General features: G+C 41.3%; 1 protein-coding gene and 1 long non-coding RNA gene across 2 annotated transcripts in view; both read left to right on the forward strand.

The window, feature by feature from the left end:
* Positions 1 to 7392, forward strand: part of LOC139362044 (uncharacterized) — a 40000-nt gene extending 32608 nt beyond the window's left edge. Inside the window, exon 3 of the long non-coding RNA XR_011620322.1 lies at positions 7112 to 7392. This is a non-coding gene — a long non-coding RNA (uncharacterized lncRNA). The remainder of the gene's footprint in view (positions 1 to 7111) is intronic.
* A 9916-nt stretch (positions 7393 to 17308) lies between these two features.
* The window catches only part of LOC105470294 (immunoglobulin like domain containing receptor 1), a 35568-nt gene continuing 33127 nt past the window's right edge, over positions 17309 to 19749 (forward strand). Inside the window, exon 1 of the mRNA XM_011722134.2 lies at positions 17309 to 17542. Coding sequence (XP_011720436.2) covers positions 17485 to 17542 — 58 coding nt within the window. The 5' untranslated portion in view covers positions 17309 to 17484. The remainder of the gene's footprint in view (positions 17543 to 19749) is intronic.

Raw genomic sequence — 19749 nt, forward strand, 5'->3', positions numbered from 1 at the left:
TAATAATTGTACACATAGGGTACATAACAATATTTTGCTATGCATAATGTATGGTGATCAGAAGTTCACTTTCTATTGCTCTGGTCTGATAGGCTGGTTTAAAGCATTGTTTATTTCTGTCCATGCATTTCTATTGATTCTCTCTTATAGTTTTTGTCTTTCTGCTGAAATTATCCATCTGAGCTTGCATGCTATTTACCTTTTCCAATAGGTCCTTTAATATATTAATTATAGCTATTTTAAATTCCATGTCAGTTAATTCCAACATCTTTGTCATATCTGTATCTGATTCTGATGATTCCTTTGTCTCTTCAAATTTTGTTATTTCTTGCCATTTTGTGTGCCTTTTAGTTTTTGTGTTACAGGCTAGATGTGCTGTATAAGATAGTAAATACTGAGATAAATATACTCTATGCTGCAGATAAACATGCCTTTCCTTCTGCAAGGCCCTTAGTAGTATGGGGATTTACATTAATTTAGTGTGGAGTTTAGTTGGATTTGAAGTTTGTTGTTAGTATCATTGACCTCAGTGCACTATAGGCTTCAAATTTCTTTAGTAATACCTATGCTAGGCTATGGGCTATTTGCCAGAGTGTTTCTCTAAATATCTGCTCCCCACTTGGCTTTGTGTTTCCCTGCTTTGTTTTGGATCTTCCCTTCATACTGCTCCACAGAATGAATTTGTCTCCTGCGACTCTCTGAGCTATATTCTGTTCTTATTTTACGTGGCTTATTAGAGTAGTTATGATGGTAGGGGACAGTTCTCAGATGTTCTGATCAGGTTTTGTAGTAGTCCATTTTCACATTGCTATAAAGAACTACCTGAGACTGGGTAATTTTTGAAGAAAAGAGGTTTAATTGATTCACAGTTCCACAGGCTGTACAAAAGCATGGCTGGCAGGCCTCAGGAAACTTGCAGTCATGGTAGAAGGTGAAGGGGGAGTAAGCATGTCCTACCATGGCAGAATGGAGGGAGAGAGAGAGAGAGAGAGAGAGAGAGAGAGAGAGAAAGTACCACACACTTTTAAGCCATCATATATCATGAGAACTCACTCACTATCATGAAAACAACAAGGAGGAAATATTCCCCCATGATCTAGTCACCTCCCATCAGGCCTCTCCTCTAATTCAACATGAGATTTGGGTGGGGACACAAATCCAAACCATACCATTTTGCCCTTGTCCCCTCCAAAATCTCATGTTCTTCTCACATTGCAAAATACAATTATCCCTTCTCAGCAGCCCCTTAGTCTTAACTTATTTCAGCATTAACTCAAAAGTCCACAGTCCAAAGTCTCACTGGAGACGAGGCAAGTCCTTTCTGTCTATGAGCCTGTAAAATCAAAAGTAAGTTAGTGACTTCCAAGATACAATAGGGGTACAGACCTTGGGTGAATGCTCCCACTCGAAATGGGAGAAATTGGCCAAAACAAATGGGCTACAGGCCCCATTAAAATCTGAAACCCAGCAGGGCAGTCATTAAATCTTAAATCTCCAAAATAATCTCCTTTGATTCAATGTCTCACACCCACGGCACACTGATGCAAGGGGTGGTCTCCCATAGCCTTGGGTGGCTCTGCCCCAATGGCTCTTCAGGGTACTGCCTCTTTGGTTACTTTCATAGGCTGGTGTTGAGTGCCTGAGGCTTTTCCAGGTGCACAGTGTGGGCTGTTGGTGGAGCTACCATTCTGGGGTCTGGAGAATGATGGTTCTCTTTTCACAGTTCCACAAGGCAGTGCCCCAGTGGGGACTCTGTGTGGGGGCTCTAACCCCACATTTCCCCTCTGCACTGCCCTAATAGAGATTCTCCATGAGGGCTCCACCCTTTCACCAGACTTCTGCCTGAATATCCAGGCATTTCCATACATCCTCTGAAATCTAGGCAGAAGTTTTGAAACCTCAACTCTTGCCTTCTGCACACCTGCTGGCCTAACACCATGCGGAAGCCACCAAGACTTGAGGCTTGCACCCTCTGAAGGCATGGCCTGAGCTGTACCTTGGCCCGTTTTAGCCATGGCTGGAGCTGGAGCAGCTGGGATGCAGGGCGCCATATCCTGAGGCTGCACAGAGCAGTTGGGCCCTGGGCCTGGCCCATGAAACCATTTTTCCCTCCTAGGTCTCTGAGCCTGTGATGGGAGTGGCTGCTATGAAAGTCTCTGAAATGCCCTAGAGACATTTTCCGCATTGTGTTGGTTATTAACATTTGGCTTCTCTTTACTTATGCAAATGGCTGGGCTACAAATTTTCCAAACGTTTATGCTTTGCTTCCCCCCCACCCCCAATTTTTTTTGAGACAGAGTCTTGCTCTGTCGCCCAGGCTGGAGTGCAGTGGCATGATCTCAGTTCACTGCAAGCTCTGCCTCCCAGGTTCACGCCATTCTCCTGCCTCAGCCTCCAGAGTAGCTAGCTGGGACTACAGGCGCCCACCAGCACTCCCGGCTAATTTTTTGTGTTTTTAGTAGAGATGGGGTTTCTCTTTGTTAGCTAGGATTGTCTTGATCTCCTGACCTTGTGATCCGCCCGCCTTGGCCTCCCAAAGTGCTGGGATTAGAGGCATGGGCCACTGCGCCCAGCCTCTGCTTCCCTTTTAAATATGAGTTTCAGTTTCAGATAATCTCTTTATTCATGCATATGAATGTACATTTTTAGAAACAGCCAGGTCACCTCTTGAATACTTTGCTACTAAGAAGTTTCTTCCACCAGATACCCTAAATCATCTCTCAAGTTCAAAATTTCACAGATCTCTAGGGCAGAAGCAAAGTGCCACCAGTTTCTTTGCTAAAGTATAGTAAGGGTGACCTTTACTCCAGTTCCCAATAAGTTCCTCATCTCCATCTGAGGCCACCGCAGCCCGGACGTCATTGTTCATGTCACTATCAGCATTTTGGTCAAAACCATTCAACAAGTCTCTAAGAAGTTCCAAACTTTCCCACATGTTCCTATCTTCTTCTGAGCCCTCCAAACTGTTCCAACCTCTGCCTATTACCTATTACCCAGTTCCAAAGTCAATTCTACATTTTCAGGTATCTTTGTAGCAATCCCCCACTTTCCTGGTACCAATATTCTGTATTAGTTCATTTTCATGCTGATCTAAAGAACTACACAAGACTGGGTAATTTTTGAAGAAAAGAGGTTTAATTGACTCATAGTTCCACAGGCTGTATAGAAGCATGGGTGGGAAGCCTCAGGAAACTTACAATCATGGTGGAAGGCAAAGGGGAAGCAAGCACATCTTACCATGGTGGAGCAGGAAAGGGAGGGAAGAGGAAAGTGCCACACACTTTCAAACCATCATATCTTGTGAGAATTCACTCACTATCATGAGAATAGCAAGGAGGAAATCTGCCCCCGTGATCCAATCACCTCTCACCAGTCTTCTCCTCCAATTTGACATAAGATTTGAGCAGGGACACAAATCCAAACCATATAAGGTATCTTTTTTTGGATAAAAGGCATACAAATTTATTAATGTGTACACAGGGAGAACCATAGAATGATTATCCTAGGTTTCCATTCTAATCAGGCATTGTGAACCTGCTTCATGGGGACCTTCACTGGTGGAACAACCCCTCCTCTAGATCTAGTACTAAGCCTGGAACCTATTCTTGCCTTTCTCCCAGGGATAAACTTTTTTTTCTTGTTTTCCTCCCCCAGTGGCAATGGGTTGCCACAAGCACCCTAAGAATGAAATTTTTGCTTCCTTTATGCCTACAGAGTAAGCCTTCTGTTCCATAGGGAAGATAGAATAGATGAGTCTGAGCAGAGTTTTGGCAGTAGTTGCTATCCCCTCACCAAACCAGCCTGGTGATGAAAACTTTCTAAGAATTTTTTCCAATTTTTCTCTTGAGCTCCTAGTGGGGTTTGATATGGTTTGGCTGTGTCCCTACCAAAATCTCATCTTGAATTCCCACACGTTGTGGGAGGGACCTGGTGGGAGGTGATTGAATCGTGGGGGCAGGTCTTTCCCACGCTGTTCTCATGATAGTGAATGAGTCTCACAAGATCTGATGGTTTCAAAAAGGGGTGTTCCCCTGCACAGCTCTCTCTTTGCCTGCCGCCATCCACATAAGATGTGACCTGATCCTCCTTGCTTTCTGCCATGATTGTGAGGCTTCCCTAGCCATGTGGAAGTGTAAGTCCAATTAAACCTCTTTCTTTCGTAAATTCCCCAGTCTCAGGTATGTCTTTATCAGCAGCATGAAAACAGACTAATACAGGGTTCTTATAGGAAAAAAAAAAAAACCTGCAAGAAAGTATGAACCCTAAGGGGTTTACTGTATCACACTAGCCCGTACTCAGCATTTAACAATTTATTAAAGTTTTCTAGCTGATTCTTGTTACTGGCTTACATGGCATCTGGAAGCATCAGCTAAGGTAATAAAATGCTCTGGTCTTGTTTTTGCGTATATGAGCTTGTCTTTTTCCAGATTTTGTTGAATTTTTGCCCTGTGACCTCAGTTCTCTTAGGGGTTCAAGAAATTTCATTTTTTTTACAGTTTCTCCAGGATTTTCTTGTCATAAGGATGAAAATAACTCTCTTTCTAGCTCTCTACATCTCTGAGGTGAAATCAGAACTAATATCTATAACTTTTAATATATAATTTCTAGAACTCAATGAAAATTAACCAGACACAAGAAGTTGCTGGATTTAACCCTGTGGTCAATATATTTAAAAATTAACTGTACCTCTATATACCAACAACAGATAAAATGTTAAAAATTAAATAATACTATTTAACATCAAAGATATGTGAAATTTCTTCTAAGTTCTTATATTGGAAGGCTTAATAACATAAAAATTCCAATGCTTCCCAAATTGGTCTATTGATTTAATGCAATCCCAATTAAAACCCTAACAGGTTTTTATGGAAATTGACAAGCCGATTCTAAAATATATGTAGAAATGCAAAGAACCAAGAATAGCTAAGTCATTCATGAAGAAGAAAAATGGGGTGGAAGGACTTGTTCTGGCAGATATCAAGACTTCTGTAGAGTAATAATAGTTAAAAGAGTGTGATACTGGCACAAGGACAGGCAAATAGAGCAATGGAAGATAATCCAGAATCAGATTTACACATGTATGGACACTTGATTTGGGGTAAAGATGACACTGCTGGGCAGCAGGGAATGAATTTCATTTTCAATGAAAATGTGCTCAGAAAATTGTTTATCCATAAGATAAATAATAATTAAACTTAACCCCTATCTCACAGTTCAGTTCCATGTGGATTTGTAGATCTCAGTGTAAGAGGCAAAATATAATACTAGTACGGGATAATAAAGAAAAAAATCTTTGTGACCTGGGGAAGACAGCATTTCTTATATAAAACACAAAAACCTTAAGGACTTTAAAAGAAAAGATTGATAAATTAAACTTTATTAAAATAAATAATAAAAATACCTGTTTATCAAACAATAGCATTAAGAGAGCAAAATGGCAAGTCACAAATTGAGGGAAGGTACTTTGAACTTGTATAATCACAAAGGCACTATATCCAGGACACATAAGAAACTTGCAACTCCAGTAAGAAAAAGATAGAAAAGTGAATTAAAAAAAAAATCCACCAAGACTCAAGAACAGATATCCAAAAGTTCAAGAGTCTGATAAACACGAAGAAGTGTTCAACACTATTAGTCATTAGGGAAATGCAAATTAAACCACAGCAAAATACCATCTCACACCCACAGCAGAGCTATAATTGAAAAGACTGTTAGCTCCAAATTTTGCCAAGGATGTGGAACAACTAAAAATCTCAAACACGGATAGTGTGTAGTGTTGGAGATCTGGAAAAATCTTTGGCGTGTCCTACTAAGTTTGAACATATGCATACCACATTGGTTATCTATTGCCGCATAACAAAGTACCCTAAGACTTAATGATTTAAAACAGCAGACATGTTTCCTCACTGTTTCTGTGTGTCAGGAATTTGACAGCAGTTTGGCTGTATGGTTTTTAACTTAGTGTCTCTCATGAGTTAGAAGTCAAGATGGCAATTCTTCTGAAGACCGGACTGCAGCTGGAACATTTCTTTTTAAGATGGCTCACTCTCTTGATTATTGGCAGAAAGTCTTGGTTCCTCACATGGGAGTGAGCCATCCCTTCTCCCCATGTGGACCTTTCCATAGTACTGCTTGAGCATTCTCATGACCTGGCAACTGACTTTTCCCAGAGTGGACAAGAAAGAAGCTATAATGCCTTTTATGACCTAGGCCTGGAGGTAATACACTACCACTTCTGCAATTCTATGTATTAGAAGTAAGTCACTATGTCCAGCCCACACTTGAGGGTCATGGATTTAGTCTCCTCCTTTTGAAGGGAGGAGGGTTGAAGAATTTATGGACATATCTTAAGATCACCATACATATCCTATGACCAAACAATTCTACCCCGAGCTATAGAAGCAAAAATGGGTGGGCGGGTGACCTCAAAACAATGTAACATGTAAAAGAATGCTTATAGCATCATTGTTCATAATAGCCAATTAGCAGAAACCAAATGTCTATTAATAATAGGATGGATAAACACATTGCAGCATATTCTAATACAATGGAATACTATTCAGAAATGAAAATAAACTACAAATACATACAAAAACACAGATGAATCTCACCAACATATTATTAAGCAAAAGAGATAACCCCCCAGAATGTGTACTACATTGTTGTTTTATATAAACGTTAAAAGGAGGCAAAACCAACCTAAAATATAAGAAGTCAAAATGGTGGTTACCTTTGGAGAGAAGCAGGAGGGAATAATTAAGCAGGCTTACAAGAGAGTTACAAGAGGGAGCTTCTGTTCTATATTTTGTCCTGAGTGGTGGTTGCAAAGGTATATTTACATTGTGATAGCTCGTTTAGCCATGGATTACTGATTTGTGCATATTTCAGAATCATCTTATACTTCAATTTTTAAAAATTGTTAAGATATCAAGGAAATAAACAGTACTCATCCACAAGAAAGAAAACAAGTATGTGTGCAATTTGGCTTGAAAGTATCCAGTGTGTAATACCTGCTTTAGACCCAGGGTTGATGTCCTATTGCATTTGGGCTGCTCTAACAAACTACTATAGACTGGATGGCTTATAAACAACAGAAATTTGTTTCTCGTAGTTCTGAAGGCTGTGAAGTCCAAGATCAAGGTTCTGGCAGATTCAGTGTCTGGTGAGGACAGACTTCCTGGTTCATAGATGGCTATCTTCTCGCTGAGTTCTTACATGGCAGAAAAGGTAAGAGAGTTCTTTGGGGGTCTCTTATAAGAGCACTAATCCCATTCATGAGGGCTCCAACCTCATGGCCTAATCACCTCCCAAAGATCGCATCTCCAAATACCATCACCTTGGGGACTAGGTTTCAACATTTGAATTTGGGCGGACAGAAGTATTCAGTCTCTAGCAGTTGATAGTGCAATCTGTGGCAGGCCTCAAAGCATATAGTTGTGATAAACTTTGGTGGTAGCATCAGGCTATTCCCGCAAAGTATGAGCTGTAGAATGTTCGTTCTGAAAAGACCTCTGGATCATTTGGTCCAGAGATTTTTCAAGCTGACCTCCCTGGCAGAGACAACCCTTTAGGTACTCCACAGGATGCCAAAACTTCTCAGAACACAGTATGAAAACTATTGATCTAGCTAACTCCCTGGTGCTACAAATAAAGAAACTAATATTTAGAGAGACTGTTACTTGTTTAGAGTTATGCAGCTACTTGTGGCAATGTCCGGAGATTCATTCCCATCCGAATGTAATATCACAAGTATGTTATGCTGTTCTAGTAGAGAAGGAAGAAAGGAGAAATGTTACACATCTCAGGGCCATCAGCTTTGGAGTAGATACTCTCCTAGTCTGTCACTCTAGGTGATGAAAAAGAGAAAGTTAGCAAAGAGAAGCTGAGATAGAAAACGTGATAAAAAGTGTTCCACTTAGGGGCTGCTCTGGGGAATGCCCTATTTTGTCACCAAGGTGCAAGACATTCTCTCATTCAACTCATGCTTTAACTAGTTTCTCAGCTCTGGCTGCACATTAGAACCACCTGGGAACTTTAAAAAGATCCTGCTTCCTGGGCCTCCACAAAGACTAATTGAAACAGACTTTCTGGAGTGAGCTGGAAAGAATAGGATATTTTGATCCTCATTGAGCTTAACCGAGATGTATGTGGACTGACTTCATCATATCCGAGCAGCTCTGACTCTCAACATCAAACTGAGCCTTGCCAGAAGAGTAAGAAACAGAGAGAGAGAGAGAGAGAGAGAGAGAGAGAGAGAGAGAGAACCCCTTTGCCTCTTTGTTCTGGGACTGAGCTCACAGACATAACGAAAGGGAAACCATTAAAACCATCCATAGTTGGCTGCAGAGTGGTGGCATGATTCAACAGAAGGAATTCACATCCACTAATCACAGCCTCTTGCATTTTGGTCAAGAAGAGGTTGCAAAGAGATGGGGGGATGTGGGGATAGTGGCAACTGGCAATGCCAGGGAAGGGGAGAAGCATGTGGCTGAGTGGTATTGTGTCTGTTTCCATACTGATTGACAATTTTCTCTCTCTCCCTCCCCTCCCCCTGCTTCATGTTGTCAAAGGAGGTGGTGGCAAACTTCAGACACTCTACCTTTGTTGCTATGACTTAAGGACTTGAACCTCTTCTCTGTGGCTCCAGCCCTAGGAATGCAGCCCCCATTTATCCTTGGTTTCTCCCCTTATAATAAAATGTTGAAAGAATTAGATTCTTAGGCTGTGCATGGCAAGTGCAATTAAAGTTCCTTGGTTTTATAAGTGGCCTTTGGCAGACCATGGAGTCTACACTTCTACTTAGAATGGGTCGATCCTAGCAAGACTTTTCTCTGAGAGAGGTCACCCTTAGAGATACTTTAGTTCTCCATTCCTTTCTCCAGCCAAGGGAGCCTGATATCTTCCTAACCTGGATTCTTCTCCCCTTTGAAGTGTAGAATGCCAGAAGTGAAAAAAACCAAAGAGATTATTACCTCCAGTTTCCATTTTGCAGATGAAAAACAGACTTGAACAAAAGTGATTTATGTAAGGTTACATAGTATGTCAGGGGACATGTCAAGGCACAAGCATACTTGGTTTAATTCTACAGTAAAAGGTCACTAGTTTTCGTCTTTAAAATATTTATACTGATAAAATATGAAATATGCCAAAGATTCATAAAAGTACATGAAATAATAGGCACCATCTATCTTATATCACCTAAATTTAAATGATTTTGCATGTCTAGTGTGTTTCATATTTAAAAAATAAATAAAATGTTAAGGATTCAGCTAAAGCACCCCCAATCCATCTCTCTTCTCCCTCCCTCCTTAGGGGTAACAACATTTAAGACTGGAGAGTCCCATTCCTCTGAATATATATATATATATATTTTTAGACAGAGTGTCACCTGTCACCCAGGCTGGAGTGCAATGACTCGACCTCAGCTCACTGCAACCTCCGCCTCCCTGGTTAAAGTGATTTTCCTGCCTCAGCCTCCTGAGTAGTTGGGATTACAGGTGTGTACCACCACGTCTGGTTAATTTTTGTATTTTTAGTAAAGACGGGGTTTCATCATGTTGACCAGGCTGGTCATGAACTCCTGACCTCAAGTGATCCACCCACCTCTGCCTCCCAAAGTGCTGGGATTATAGGCATGAGCCACCATGCCCGGCCCCCCTGTATGTTTTTATACTTTGTTCTACATACATATGTATCTTCCATAATACTATATGATATTGTTTTGTCTTAATTAGCATAATTCTCTAGTCTTTTACAGCTTCTTTGTTCATACAACATTATATTTTTAATATTCACCCATGTTGTAAATCTAGTTAATTCACTTTAACAGCTGCATATTATCTCATCCGTGAATAAACACCACCCTATTGGTCTATATTCCTCCACTGTGAAGTTGTTCCCGAGTTTTGCACAAATCGCTTTGCAATGAACATGTTGCACATGTACCTGTGTCCAACAATTTGAGTTTCTATAGAGTAAAGACCTTGAAGGGAAATTACAAGGTCCTAGGATATGTACACCTTTAATTTTACAAGATATTGCCAAATTGTTCTACAAAGTGGTTGACTCAATTTACACTTCTCACATCTTTGCCAATACTTAGCTAGCTCAGACTTTTACATTTTAACCAATTTGATGGATATGAAATACCATTTGTTGTTTTGGCTTCCATTGTCCTGATTACTGGTACAAGTTGAGTGTCTTCTAATGTTTAATAGTGAATCAGATTGCCTCTTATGTGAATTACATGTTTATCTGCCTTAGCAGAGGGTTGTCTTCTACTGATTTTTAAGGAGTTCTTTGTATATTTCCAGTTAAAACTTTTTTGCCTTTTTCATGCACAGCAAATATCTTTTCCCAGTTTGTGACTTTTAAAAAAATGTTTATGTAGTCTTTTGGTTATATAACTTTTTAATTTAATATAGTTGAATGAGAATAACAAACTATTTTTCCTTTCACACAATACTTAACTTCTGATACAAGATATGAGGATATTTTTTCCATACCAAGCAGTTTTCCACTTCTTGGTGGACACCAAGTGAACATCCTACAATTTTACTCAATTCTAATACAATTACCTGGAGAAAGCATCAGATCCCAAAGGTTAAGGGTTCAGCCCCATGAGACTGTCCCTTCCAATTTCAGATGCCAATTGCGAGTCAAGGTTATCACCTATGCCTCTGACCATCTGGCTATAAATTGGAGGTACTCACAACCGCCTCGTCAGGTTCAATAATTTTCTAGAATTGCTAACAGAACTCAGGTAAACAGTTTGCTTCCTAGATTACTAGCTTATTATAAAGCATACAATTCAGGAACAGCCAGATAGAAGGGATGCGCAGGGCAAGGAATGGGGGAAGGTAGGCCCTCTCCAGGTGTGCTGCCCTCTCAGCACCTGCACATGGTCGGCACCATGAAAGCTCTCCAAACCCCATCCTTTGGGGGTTTTATAGAGGCCTCATTACACAGACATGATTGATTAAATCATTTGTCATTGGTGACTGAACTCAATCTCCAGCCCCTCTTCCCTCCCTGGCACTACCCCTCCCCGCCATCCACAAACTATCTAGGAGTCATCAGTCATCTTATTAGCATATTTATTAGTCCATTTTCACACTGCTGATAAAGACCTACCCGAGACTGGGTAATGTATACAGAAAAAGAGGTTTAATGGACTCACAGTTTCGGATGTCCAGGGAGGCCTCACAATCACAGCAGAAGGTGAAAGGCTTATCTTACATGGGATCAGAAAAGTGAGAAAGGAGAGCCAAGCAAAAGTGGGAACGCTAAATGAAACCAACTTAGTCACTACCCTGAGAATAGTATGGGGGAAAACTGCCCCATGATTCCGTTATCTTCCCCGGGGTCCCTCTCACAACATGTGGGAATTATGGGAGTTATAATTCAAGATGAGATCTGGGTGAGGACACAGCCAAACCACATCAGCATACAAAAACATAATTATTACTCCAGCGATTCCAAGGGTTTTATGTGCCAGGAAAGGGGTGGGGAGACTAAATACATGTTTCTTATTATGTTGCAGTAGTTTATGTATCAGTCTCCCTTAATGAGTTATTCTTTTTATTTTCTGTTGAAATTTTTATTCTTTTCTTCAAGGCCATATGGGTATTCTTCTGTATTTTCTTCTGAAAGGTTGAAGTTTTTGCATTTAACAATGGGATTTTAATTAGTTTGGAATTCGTTTTGTGTGTGGTATAAAGACAGAATACATTTTATCTTATAACATAAGAAAAATCAATTGTCCCGGCCTCACCTATAGAGTAGTTTATGGTTGTCCCCCAGAATTACAATGCCACCTCTGTGATATATCCAGTCCCCAATATGTATGAGTGTCTAGTTATGGAGTTTTACGTTCTACTTGTCTGTTTGTCTATCCACGTGCCAATGCCACACTTTCCACTGCTCTAGCTTTCTAATTTTGAAGTTTGATAATGCAACTTCTTCTTCTAAATTGTCTTGTCTATTTGCTACTGTATAATTTCCAGTTAATTTTAGAAACGGTTTGTAAAATTCTGAAAAATTGTTCAGATTCTTATTAGAAATACATAGAATTTGTTAATTTGGGAAGAATTGTCATCCTTCATGATACTGAGGGTTCTTATCCAAGAACACAATGTATCTTTGCATTTATTTAGGTCTTTTAAAAAAATGTTTCAGGCCGGGCGCAGTGGCTCACGCCTGTAATCCCAGCACTTTGGGAGGCTGAGGCGGGTGGACCACTTGAGGTCAGGAGTTCAAGACCAGCCTGGCCAACATGGTGAAACTCCGTCTCTACTAAAAACACAAAAATTAGCTGGGCGTAGCGACGGGCGCCGGTAATCCCAACTACTCAGGAGGCTGAGGCAGGAGAATCTCTTGAACCTGGAAGGTAGAGGTTGCAGTGAGCTGAGATTACACCACTGTACTCCACCCTTGGTGACAAGAGTGAAACTCCATCTTAAAAAAAAAAGTTTCATTGAGAATGCTGGCTTGATACTAACTGAAAACAGTAACAAAGAAAGAAAAAATATTTTCAGTAACTGTTCACAATTTTCTTCATGAAGCTATTCCACATATTTTGTTGGACTTATTTCTAGTTACTTAATAGATTTATTGTATATTTTAAAGTCATATCTTCCAAATATATGTTGCTGGTATATTCAAATGTTAGTGACATTAATATATTGCTCTTGTTTCCAGCAACCACTCTTGTTAGTCCTTATATATAATGTATAGATTCTCTTAATGTTTTGTGTAGATAACATAATATTATCAATAATATTTTTACTCTTCATTTTCAGCCTTTTAATTCTATTTTATAATTGTATTGGCTAGAATATCCAGTATAATGTTGAATAAGAGTTGTAATAATAAACATACTTGTTCCCAGAACCTTTCATTAGCTTCCACCACCTGCTGCTTTTAGCCTTACTCCAAGATTGTTTTGTTCTAGGCCACTAGCCAAGAAGTAGGTCTCTCAGTCCCTGATGACCCAGACTTCCCTGCTGACCCAGACTTCCCTGCTGACCCAGACTTCCCTGTATAGGAATGCAGCTCCTACGAACCTCATTCAGCCAGTTGCGCTTAGTAAAGGTGTCCAACCATCCTTAGGAGTTTTATTTGGGTGATCCACTACTCTCTAGTGCAATGTGTCTGAGGGGCTTGAAAACCTTTTATTCTTTCCATATGTTTATGTTCATTAAAGGAATCACCATCTATATAGGGTCAATAGTCAGAGACCTATATCCTTCTCTCAACCCCCACACTAATTGATCATCAATTATGTCAGTTCCACATTCTACATATCTGTCAAAATATTCTCTCTTCTCCATTTCCAACACCGGTTATCGGCTTGGGCCCTCAGTTCTCCCACCTTAACTGTAGTAACAGTTTCCTAACTAGTCTCCCTGTCTTTCATCTAAATTCCCGAACACCTTTCTTCTCACTGCTGCCAAGTTTATCTTTCAAAAATACAATTCTCATTATGCCTCTCCGGGTTTAAAATGCTTCATTGGCTTTCCATTGTCTCCTGCATGAAGTCTTAGTTCTCCAGCTGATCATACTAACTATTTATTCTGGCTAGCTGTCTAACACACCAGCCTAGCAAAACTAAAGTGCTTATTGTTCAGCTATGCTGTTTATTGGTGCTGTGATTTTTGTATAGGCTGGTCTCTCTGCTTGGATTGCTCTGGCAAAGTCATATTCATTTTCAAACCTAGAGCAGATGTCCCTTCCTCCAGGAATTATTGATAAAGAGTGCAAGAAATATTCATTGAGTACATCTATATTTCAGATACTATGCTAGATGCTGGGAATACAAAATGCATAAGACGTAGTCTGAATCTTCTAGTGGTAATCAACTACTTACACTTCTTACCTCCCCTTAGCTTTAAGTGCCTGGTGCATGATTTTTACTTACCTAATTCTTCATTCTTTTCCATGTATGTCTACAAAATCTTCTCCATTCTCGATAAATACTGTACACATATAAATGTACAAATATTACATTATTCTCAAGTAGAGATGCACATATATAGTATTCAGAAAACACACAGTATTCAGAAACATTCATAGACACAGTTTCACCTAGGAATTATGATTATAAATGATGAGATAACAGCTTAGTACTTTGTTGTCAGATCCTAGCTCAGTCAAAACACAGAAGCATTGTACAGCTAGGGTGGTGAAGAGTATTGTGTTCTGAAAATAGATTGCCTAAATTTGATTCTCAGCTCTGCTACTTACAAGCAGGGTGGCCTTAGGTAAGTTAATAAAACTTTGCACCTCATCTGTAAAATGGGGACAATGATGATCCCTGCGTCACAGTGCAGTTCAATACAAATTATTGAATTTGTATTTACTTCAATAATGAAAGTGCTTGGAGGTTAGTCTGACCATAGTGGGTTATCTCAATTGGTTGTCCCCAGTCAGCTGCAGATAGAACTCCTTGTTGTCTTCCCCCATTCTCACTAGCACACTTAGCTAGTCTTTATTAAAAAGTGTCTAGAATAGTGCCTAGCACAATGTGTTTAATACATGGTAGCTATTATTATTACTTTGTATAGGAGGAAGTCACTATCAGCAAGTCAAGTGATTTTTACTTTATATCTAGCAATGGAAGAACTGCTGTTGTTATGAGCCAAGTGCATACTCTTATCTAATCTTTATTGGACCAATGGCACATGTGGGAAGAATGACTGGCCCAAGAGAGCCCGGAGCTGTGGGATTCAGTTTTCCCTTATGTAGAGCTAAATAACATATATGGAAAGAAACTGTATTAGCACACATTGACAGAACCAGCTAGCTGTAAATACAGATGGATGGAAATACATTAATAGCTAGGTGAGGGTCTATAGTGTAACAGCTAAAGCACAAACTCTGGAGTCAGACCACCTCACCTAGGCTCATTACTCTGCCATTTACCACATTGTAACCTTGAGCAGGTTATCTCTTTGTCCCTCCATTTCCATATCTATAAAATGGGATGGATAATAATAGCCCTTATTTCATGCAGTTATTGTAAGAAAGCATGTGAAGCACTAAGAATTGCTTGGTACATAGTACATAATAAATGATGAAGAAAAAAGATGCATGCAGTAGACAGAGAAACGGGTGAAAATAAGTCATCTAAGTGTTCACTTCAAGAGAAGCAATGAAGGTAGATGTTCAACTGGATGAGTGATTCCCAAGGGAAAAATAAGGAAATTCTAATTCTGATGCACTTGAGATAAACTTTATTAAAGCTATTTTTCATTTGTTTATCTAGAAGTCTCCAACTTATCATCCCAATTATGTTTGGTTTACAGCACCAGGATTTCCCAAAATATGCTCCATGGAGCATTTGCCCTAAACCTTATGTGAGAAAAAAGGGTTTTGTGGCTGAATGACTTTGGGGGAATGCTGAGTGCCATATTTCCTTCTATATTCAAATGTACATTAACACTCTAAGGTTTAACATGTCCTGAAAAAAATGTTTCATTTAGTTTAATCCAGCATTTCTTGAATTGACTTAATAATAGAGCCCTTTTTTCATATACTGTGAATTAACATTCCAGGGAACAAACATGGGAGAAACACTGGCTTAGATGAATATTAAAATGGCCTTTATACCAAAGCGGGGGCTGAGGGGTATGGGGGGGAGGTGTGAGAAGGATAGGGCTCACATTTCTTTTTAGACTGGAATTGAGCATTTGCTGAAGACTGTTCACAAACCTGGAAACTATGCAAATCCCTCAGGATCACAGACATCAAACATACACAGTGTTGCTGGGAACACGTACAGGATCTCCAGAGGGGGTTGAGGGACATGACCCCCAACCCTCACACTGCAGCTTCCTCCTCCTGCTGCTGCTGCTACTGTGCTAGGATCCCTCCACGGAAGACCTATGAGGCTCCTAAACATTTTACCATCTATCTTTGGCCACACACTTCCTGAATTTATTCTCTGGAAGAGAAGAGGCCCACTGGGGAAAAGAGAAGCCAGATCCAGGAGGGAACCGGGAGAAGGAAAGACAAGAAGAGACTGAGTTAACATCCTGCACCAGATCCAGGACAAGGATGCTCCTCTGGGTGGAGGCTACATGAAGGATATCAGCAACACGGGGTAAGGGGGCCTCTCACAGCAGAGCTCAGGAGAAATGATATGAGCTCAGGAGAAATGATACTGACTTCTAAGGTTAGTGACCAGCATGGGAGCTTCCTGAAACTGTGTTTAATGAATTTAATGAATGTTTATTCATTCCTTTTTCTTGAAGAAAATGTGATGGCTGGTGGACTTTCTGCCATGGAAGGAGAGACTGAGATTACATGCTACGTGGCCTGGTGCAAAGAGACCTAGAGTCTTTGCAAAGCAAAAGGTCAAAACCTTGATCTGGCAAGGTCAAAACCTTGGTAGGGGCTGAGGTCTGTGAGTGGCTTCTCAGTGACAATGAAGGATAAGAAAAAATAAAAATAAATATACCTGCGTGAACAATGCCTGGCTATGGAAAGTGGCAGCGGGATGTTTTTAAATTCCCATAACTATATTTTTCTATAATATTTTACTTTCATAGTTGTAGAAACTTGAGTCAACTTCTCTAGTTTATCTCTACCTTCTAGAAGCAAATCTTTATTTACGTATTTATTTATTTATTCGAGACTGAGTTTCTATGGCCCAGGCTGGAGTGCAGTGGCACGATCTCCGCTCACTGCAACCTCCGCCACCCCAGTTCAAGCAATTCTCCTGCCTCAGCCTCCCGAGTAGCTGAGATTACAGGGGCGTGCCACCACGCACGGTTGTTTTGTATTTTTATTAGAGACAGGGTTTCGCCATGTAGGCCAGGCTGGTCTCGAACTCCTGACCTCAGGTGATCCACCCGCCTCGGCCTCCCAAAGTGCTGGGATTACAGGCCGTGAGCCACTGGGCCTGGCCTAGAAACGAATCTTTAGTTTCTAGAAAATCTGAACAGACATTACCTGTAAACTTCATATTACTGTGTTTTTAGTGAAACAATGTTTTGCAAGTATTTACGAGGGAATGGAAATATAACGCAGGAAACACACCCTAGAAAGTTATATCCACATAATTCTAGAAGGAGAGGGGGATATATTTGCAGGGGGTGAGATTTCCCGAGAACTTCTGGAGGAAAGAGGGAATCTTCTCCGTCGGCGAGGTGGGGGACGGTGTTTCAGCGAGCGGGAGGCGGCGGCAGGTAGGGAAGGCGGCTGCAGGTAGGGAAGGCGGCCGCAGTCCCCCGGGAGCCGGGGGCGGAGCAGGAAACGGCGGCGCGCGGAGCGGGAGGCGGAGCCGCAGCGAGCGCCGCAGGTGGGGACGAGCCGGGCGGCACCTGCCCCGGGACCAGAGCGGACCTCTTTCCGCGCTGCGCAGAGTGAGGGGAAACCCGAGGGGTTCCCTGGAGAAGGTGGTGCGTCCTGGTGCTGCAGCTGAGGAAGAAAGACGCAGTGCCCCGAAGCCCCTGAACTGAAAAGGGCCAGAAAGGGGGCGGCATGGCATGGCCCAAACTGCCCGCACCTTGGCTGCTGCTCTGCACTTGGCTCCCAGCAGGTGAGCCTTGGTAAAATGGTACCCACCCTGGACCCAAGGAGACAGGAAGCCATTGTGGCCTGGCCTTGCAGAGCTGGCCGCGGGCAGGGCAGTGGAGGCCTGGGCCGCGCTCTGGTGGCGCTTGGCATGGGCGCCAGGAGGTGCGGGGACTGGATCGAGTTTCTGCCTGTGGGAACCTGTTGCTTTCCTCTTTTGTTAGTCCAGGCCCTTCCCAAACAGGTGCAACTAAGAAACCTGGAGCCTTTGAGCTTTCCTTCCTACAGTCATTAGGCACTTCTTGATCTCTGAAGCTGAACTGATAGGGGCAAAAGCACCATTCTTAAAAATTCCTAATTACTTTTTCCTTTCATCTGATATGGTGACAACCATATTGACCCAGAAGTGCATATGTTTCATTTCTGGGAGGTTATAATATGTCCTCAGTATACAAAGCAGCGTTTGGCCAGAATCTGAATCCGTTGTGCAGGACCACAACGTGTGCCTCTGTGCTAACCATGTTCAATGTCACTTTTCTACTTTCTTTGTATCCAGTCACTGCCCTAACTTTACCCCCTTGCTCATCCCGCATCAGGTGTCCAACCATCTACCCTCTCAGCCTTCATTCTCTTACCCTCCACACCAATCTCTCTGTTTTGGAAAACATGATTTTGTGTATCTGTGTGTGTGGCCTGGAAATCTGCCAGAAGTGTGTATCTCCACGAGTGAAACCAGGTCGGAAAGGGTAGCTGAGGGACGGAATGAGCAGGCTCTTTCAGCTCTTTTCCAATTAGGATGTAGGTGTGACCTTGCAAAGAAAATTTATAAGTTCCCTTGGAAGCTCCACCCTGTTTTATTTCATTTTACCCCTCCCCTCCCTTTCGGAATAGCTGCCCTCTTACCTCTAAGTTGTCAGTGGAAGGTCAACTTAGAGTTTGCTCACAGACAAATTTGAGTCTTGTATTTTTAGGTTGGGAACAGATGCAATATGAAGGTGTGTCGGCAGAATGTTCTTTTTACAAGCTCAGTAAGAGATAAGAATTGCTCAGGTATAATCAAATCTGATTCAGACAGGATTCTACAATAACTTAAGCATAATGCTGAGAATAAAGGGGAGAGAGGCTTGCAAAAGGGTAGACCCTGTCTGAAGCTGACGAGACTAGATGTTGGACACCCACGATGCACAGGGAAATAGACTAACCCTCACCTCAATTTGTGTCCAAAATTTCACCAAACACCAGCTGAGGCTATGAATGCAAATTTATAAAAATCCCACAGGTTTGCACAGTCTTCTCTCCTGTGCCTCCCCTGCTCATCTCAAACTCCACAGCAGCTGGGGATTTCTGAAGCTGCTTAAGCTACCTTTTTTAGAAAAAATACAGTTCTGCTCCTACCTCTGCCCTTGGGTATTCTATCCCCAGAACTAAGACTTCATAATCCTCAGCAAACCTCTACACTCACTTTCACTGTATAGATGAGAAATTGATATTTCAACTGTTTGACTCCAACACTTGGAGGGGAAATAGCTATTTTAGCAGATAGTTTTCCTATGTGTAGAAATGTAAATAAACTACATTAGCTATTTAATGTGGTTTGTGTCAATGATGTTTACGTGACACTGGACAAGTTACTGAACTGTTCAAAGCTTCCAGTAAACAGCAGTGATTATAGTACATATCTCATACGGCTTTTGTGAGGATGAAGTGAAATTAAGGTTTTAAAGCACTTAGTAGAGTGCCTGAACAAAGTGAGGGAAAGCTTAATCAGTATTATCCAGGCTGATAATAGTAGTCAGGAATTAGAGCCAGGTAGGATTGTTTAAAGCTAACTTTAAGGAAACAGGTTTCTCTATTCTTCCTTCCCCTATGGCTAAGAAAATATGAGCTATAGTAACAGGTGATTATCAGGTTGGAATTCTGAATCTGCCTCATACTAGCTGTGACTTTGGATGGATTACTTAAACTGCCTTTGTCTGGAAAACAGGTGAAATTCCTGACAAGCCAACTCCCTTTGCCCTCTCAATAAGGCCAACTATTGTTGGGTGGATTAAGGTCAAGCACAGTGTCAATGACATGCTGCAAACTGTGATATGCGCTTTGGAAAACCCTGTACTAGAGTGTGTTCATTTTGGTCCATCACCTCGTTCTCTCCTGTCTCTAAAGAAGAGTCAACCCAATTCTCTTATTAGCCTCCAAGTTCCCACAATTGCAAAGTGTGAGGCAGTAGTAAAA

The sequence above is a fragment of the Macaca nemestrina genome, chromosome 2 (genome assembly GCF_043159975.1).
Source record: "Macaca nemestrina isolate mMacNem1 chromosome 2, mMacNem.hap1, whole genome shotgun sequence".
Lineage (NCBI taxonomy): Eukaryota > Metazoa > Chordata > Mammalia > Primates > Cercopithecidae > Macaca > Macaca nemestrina.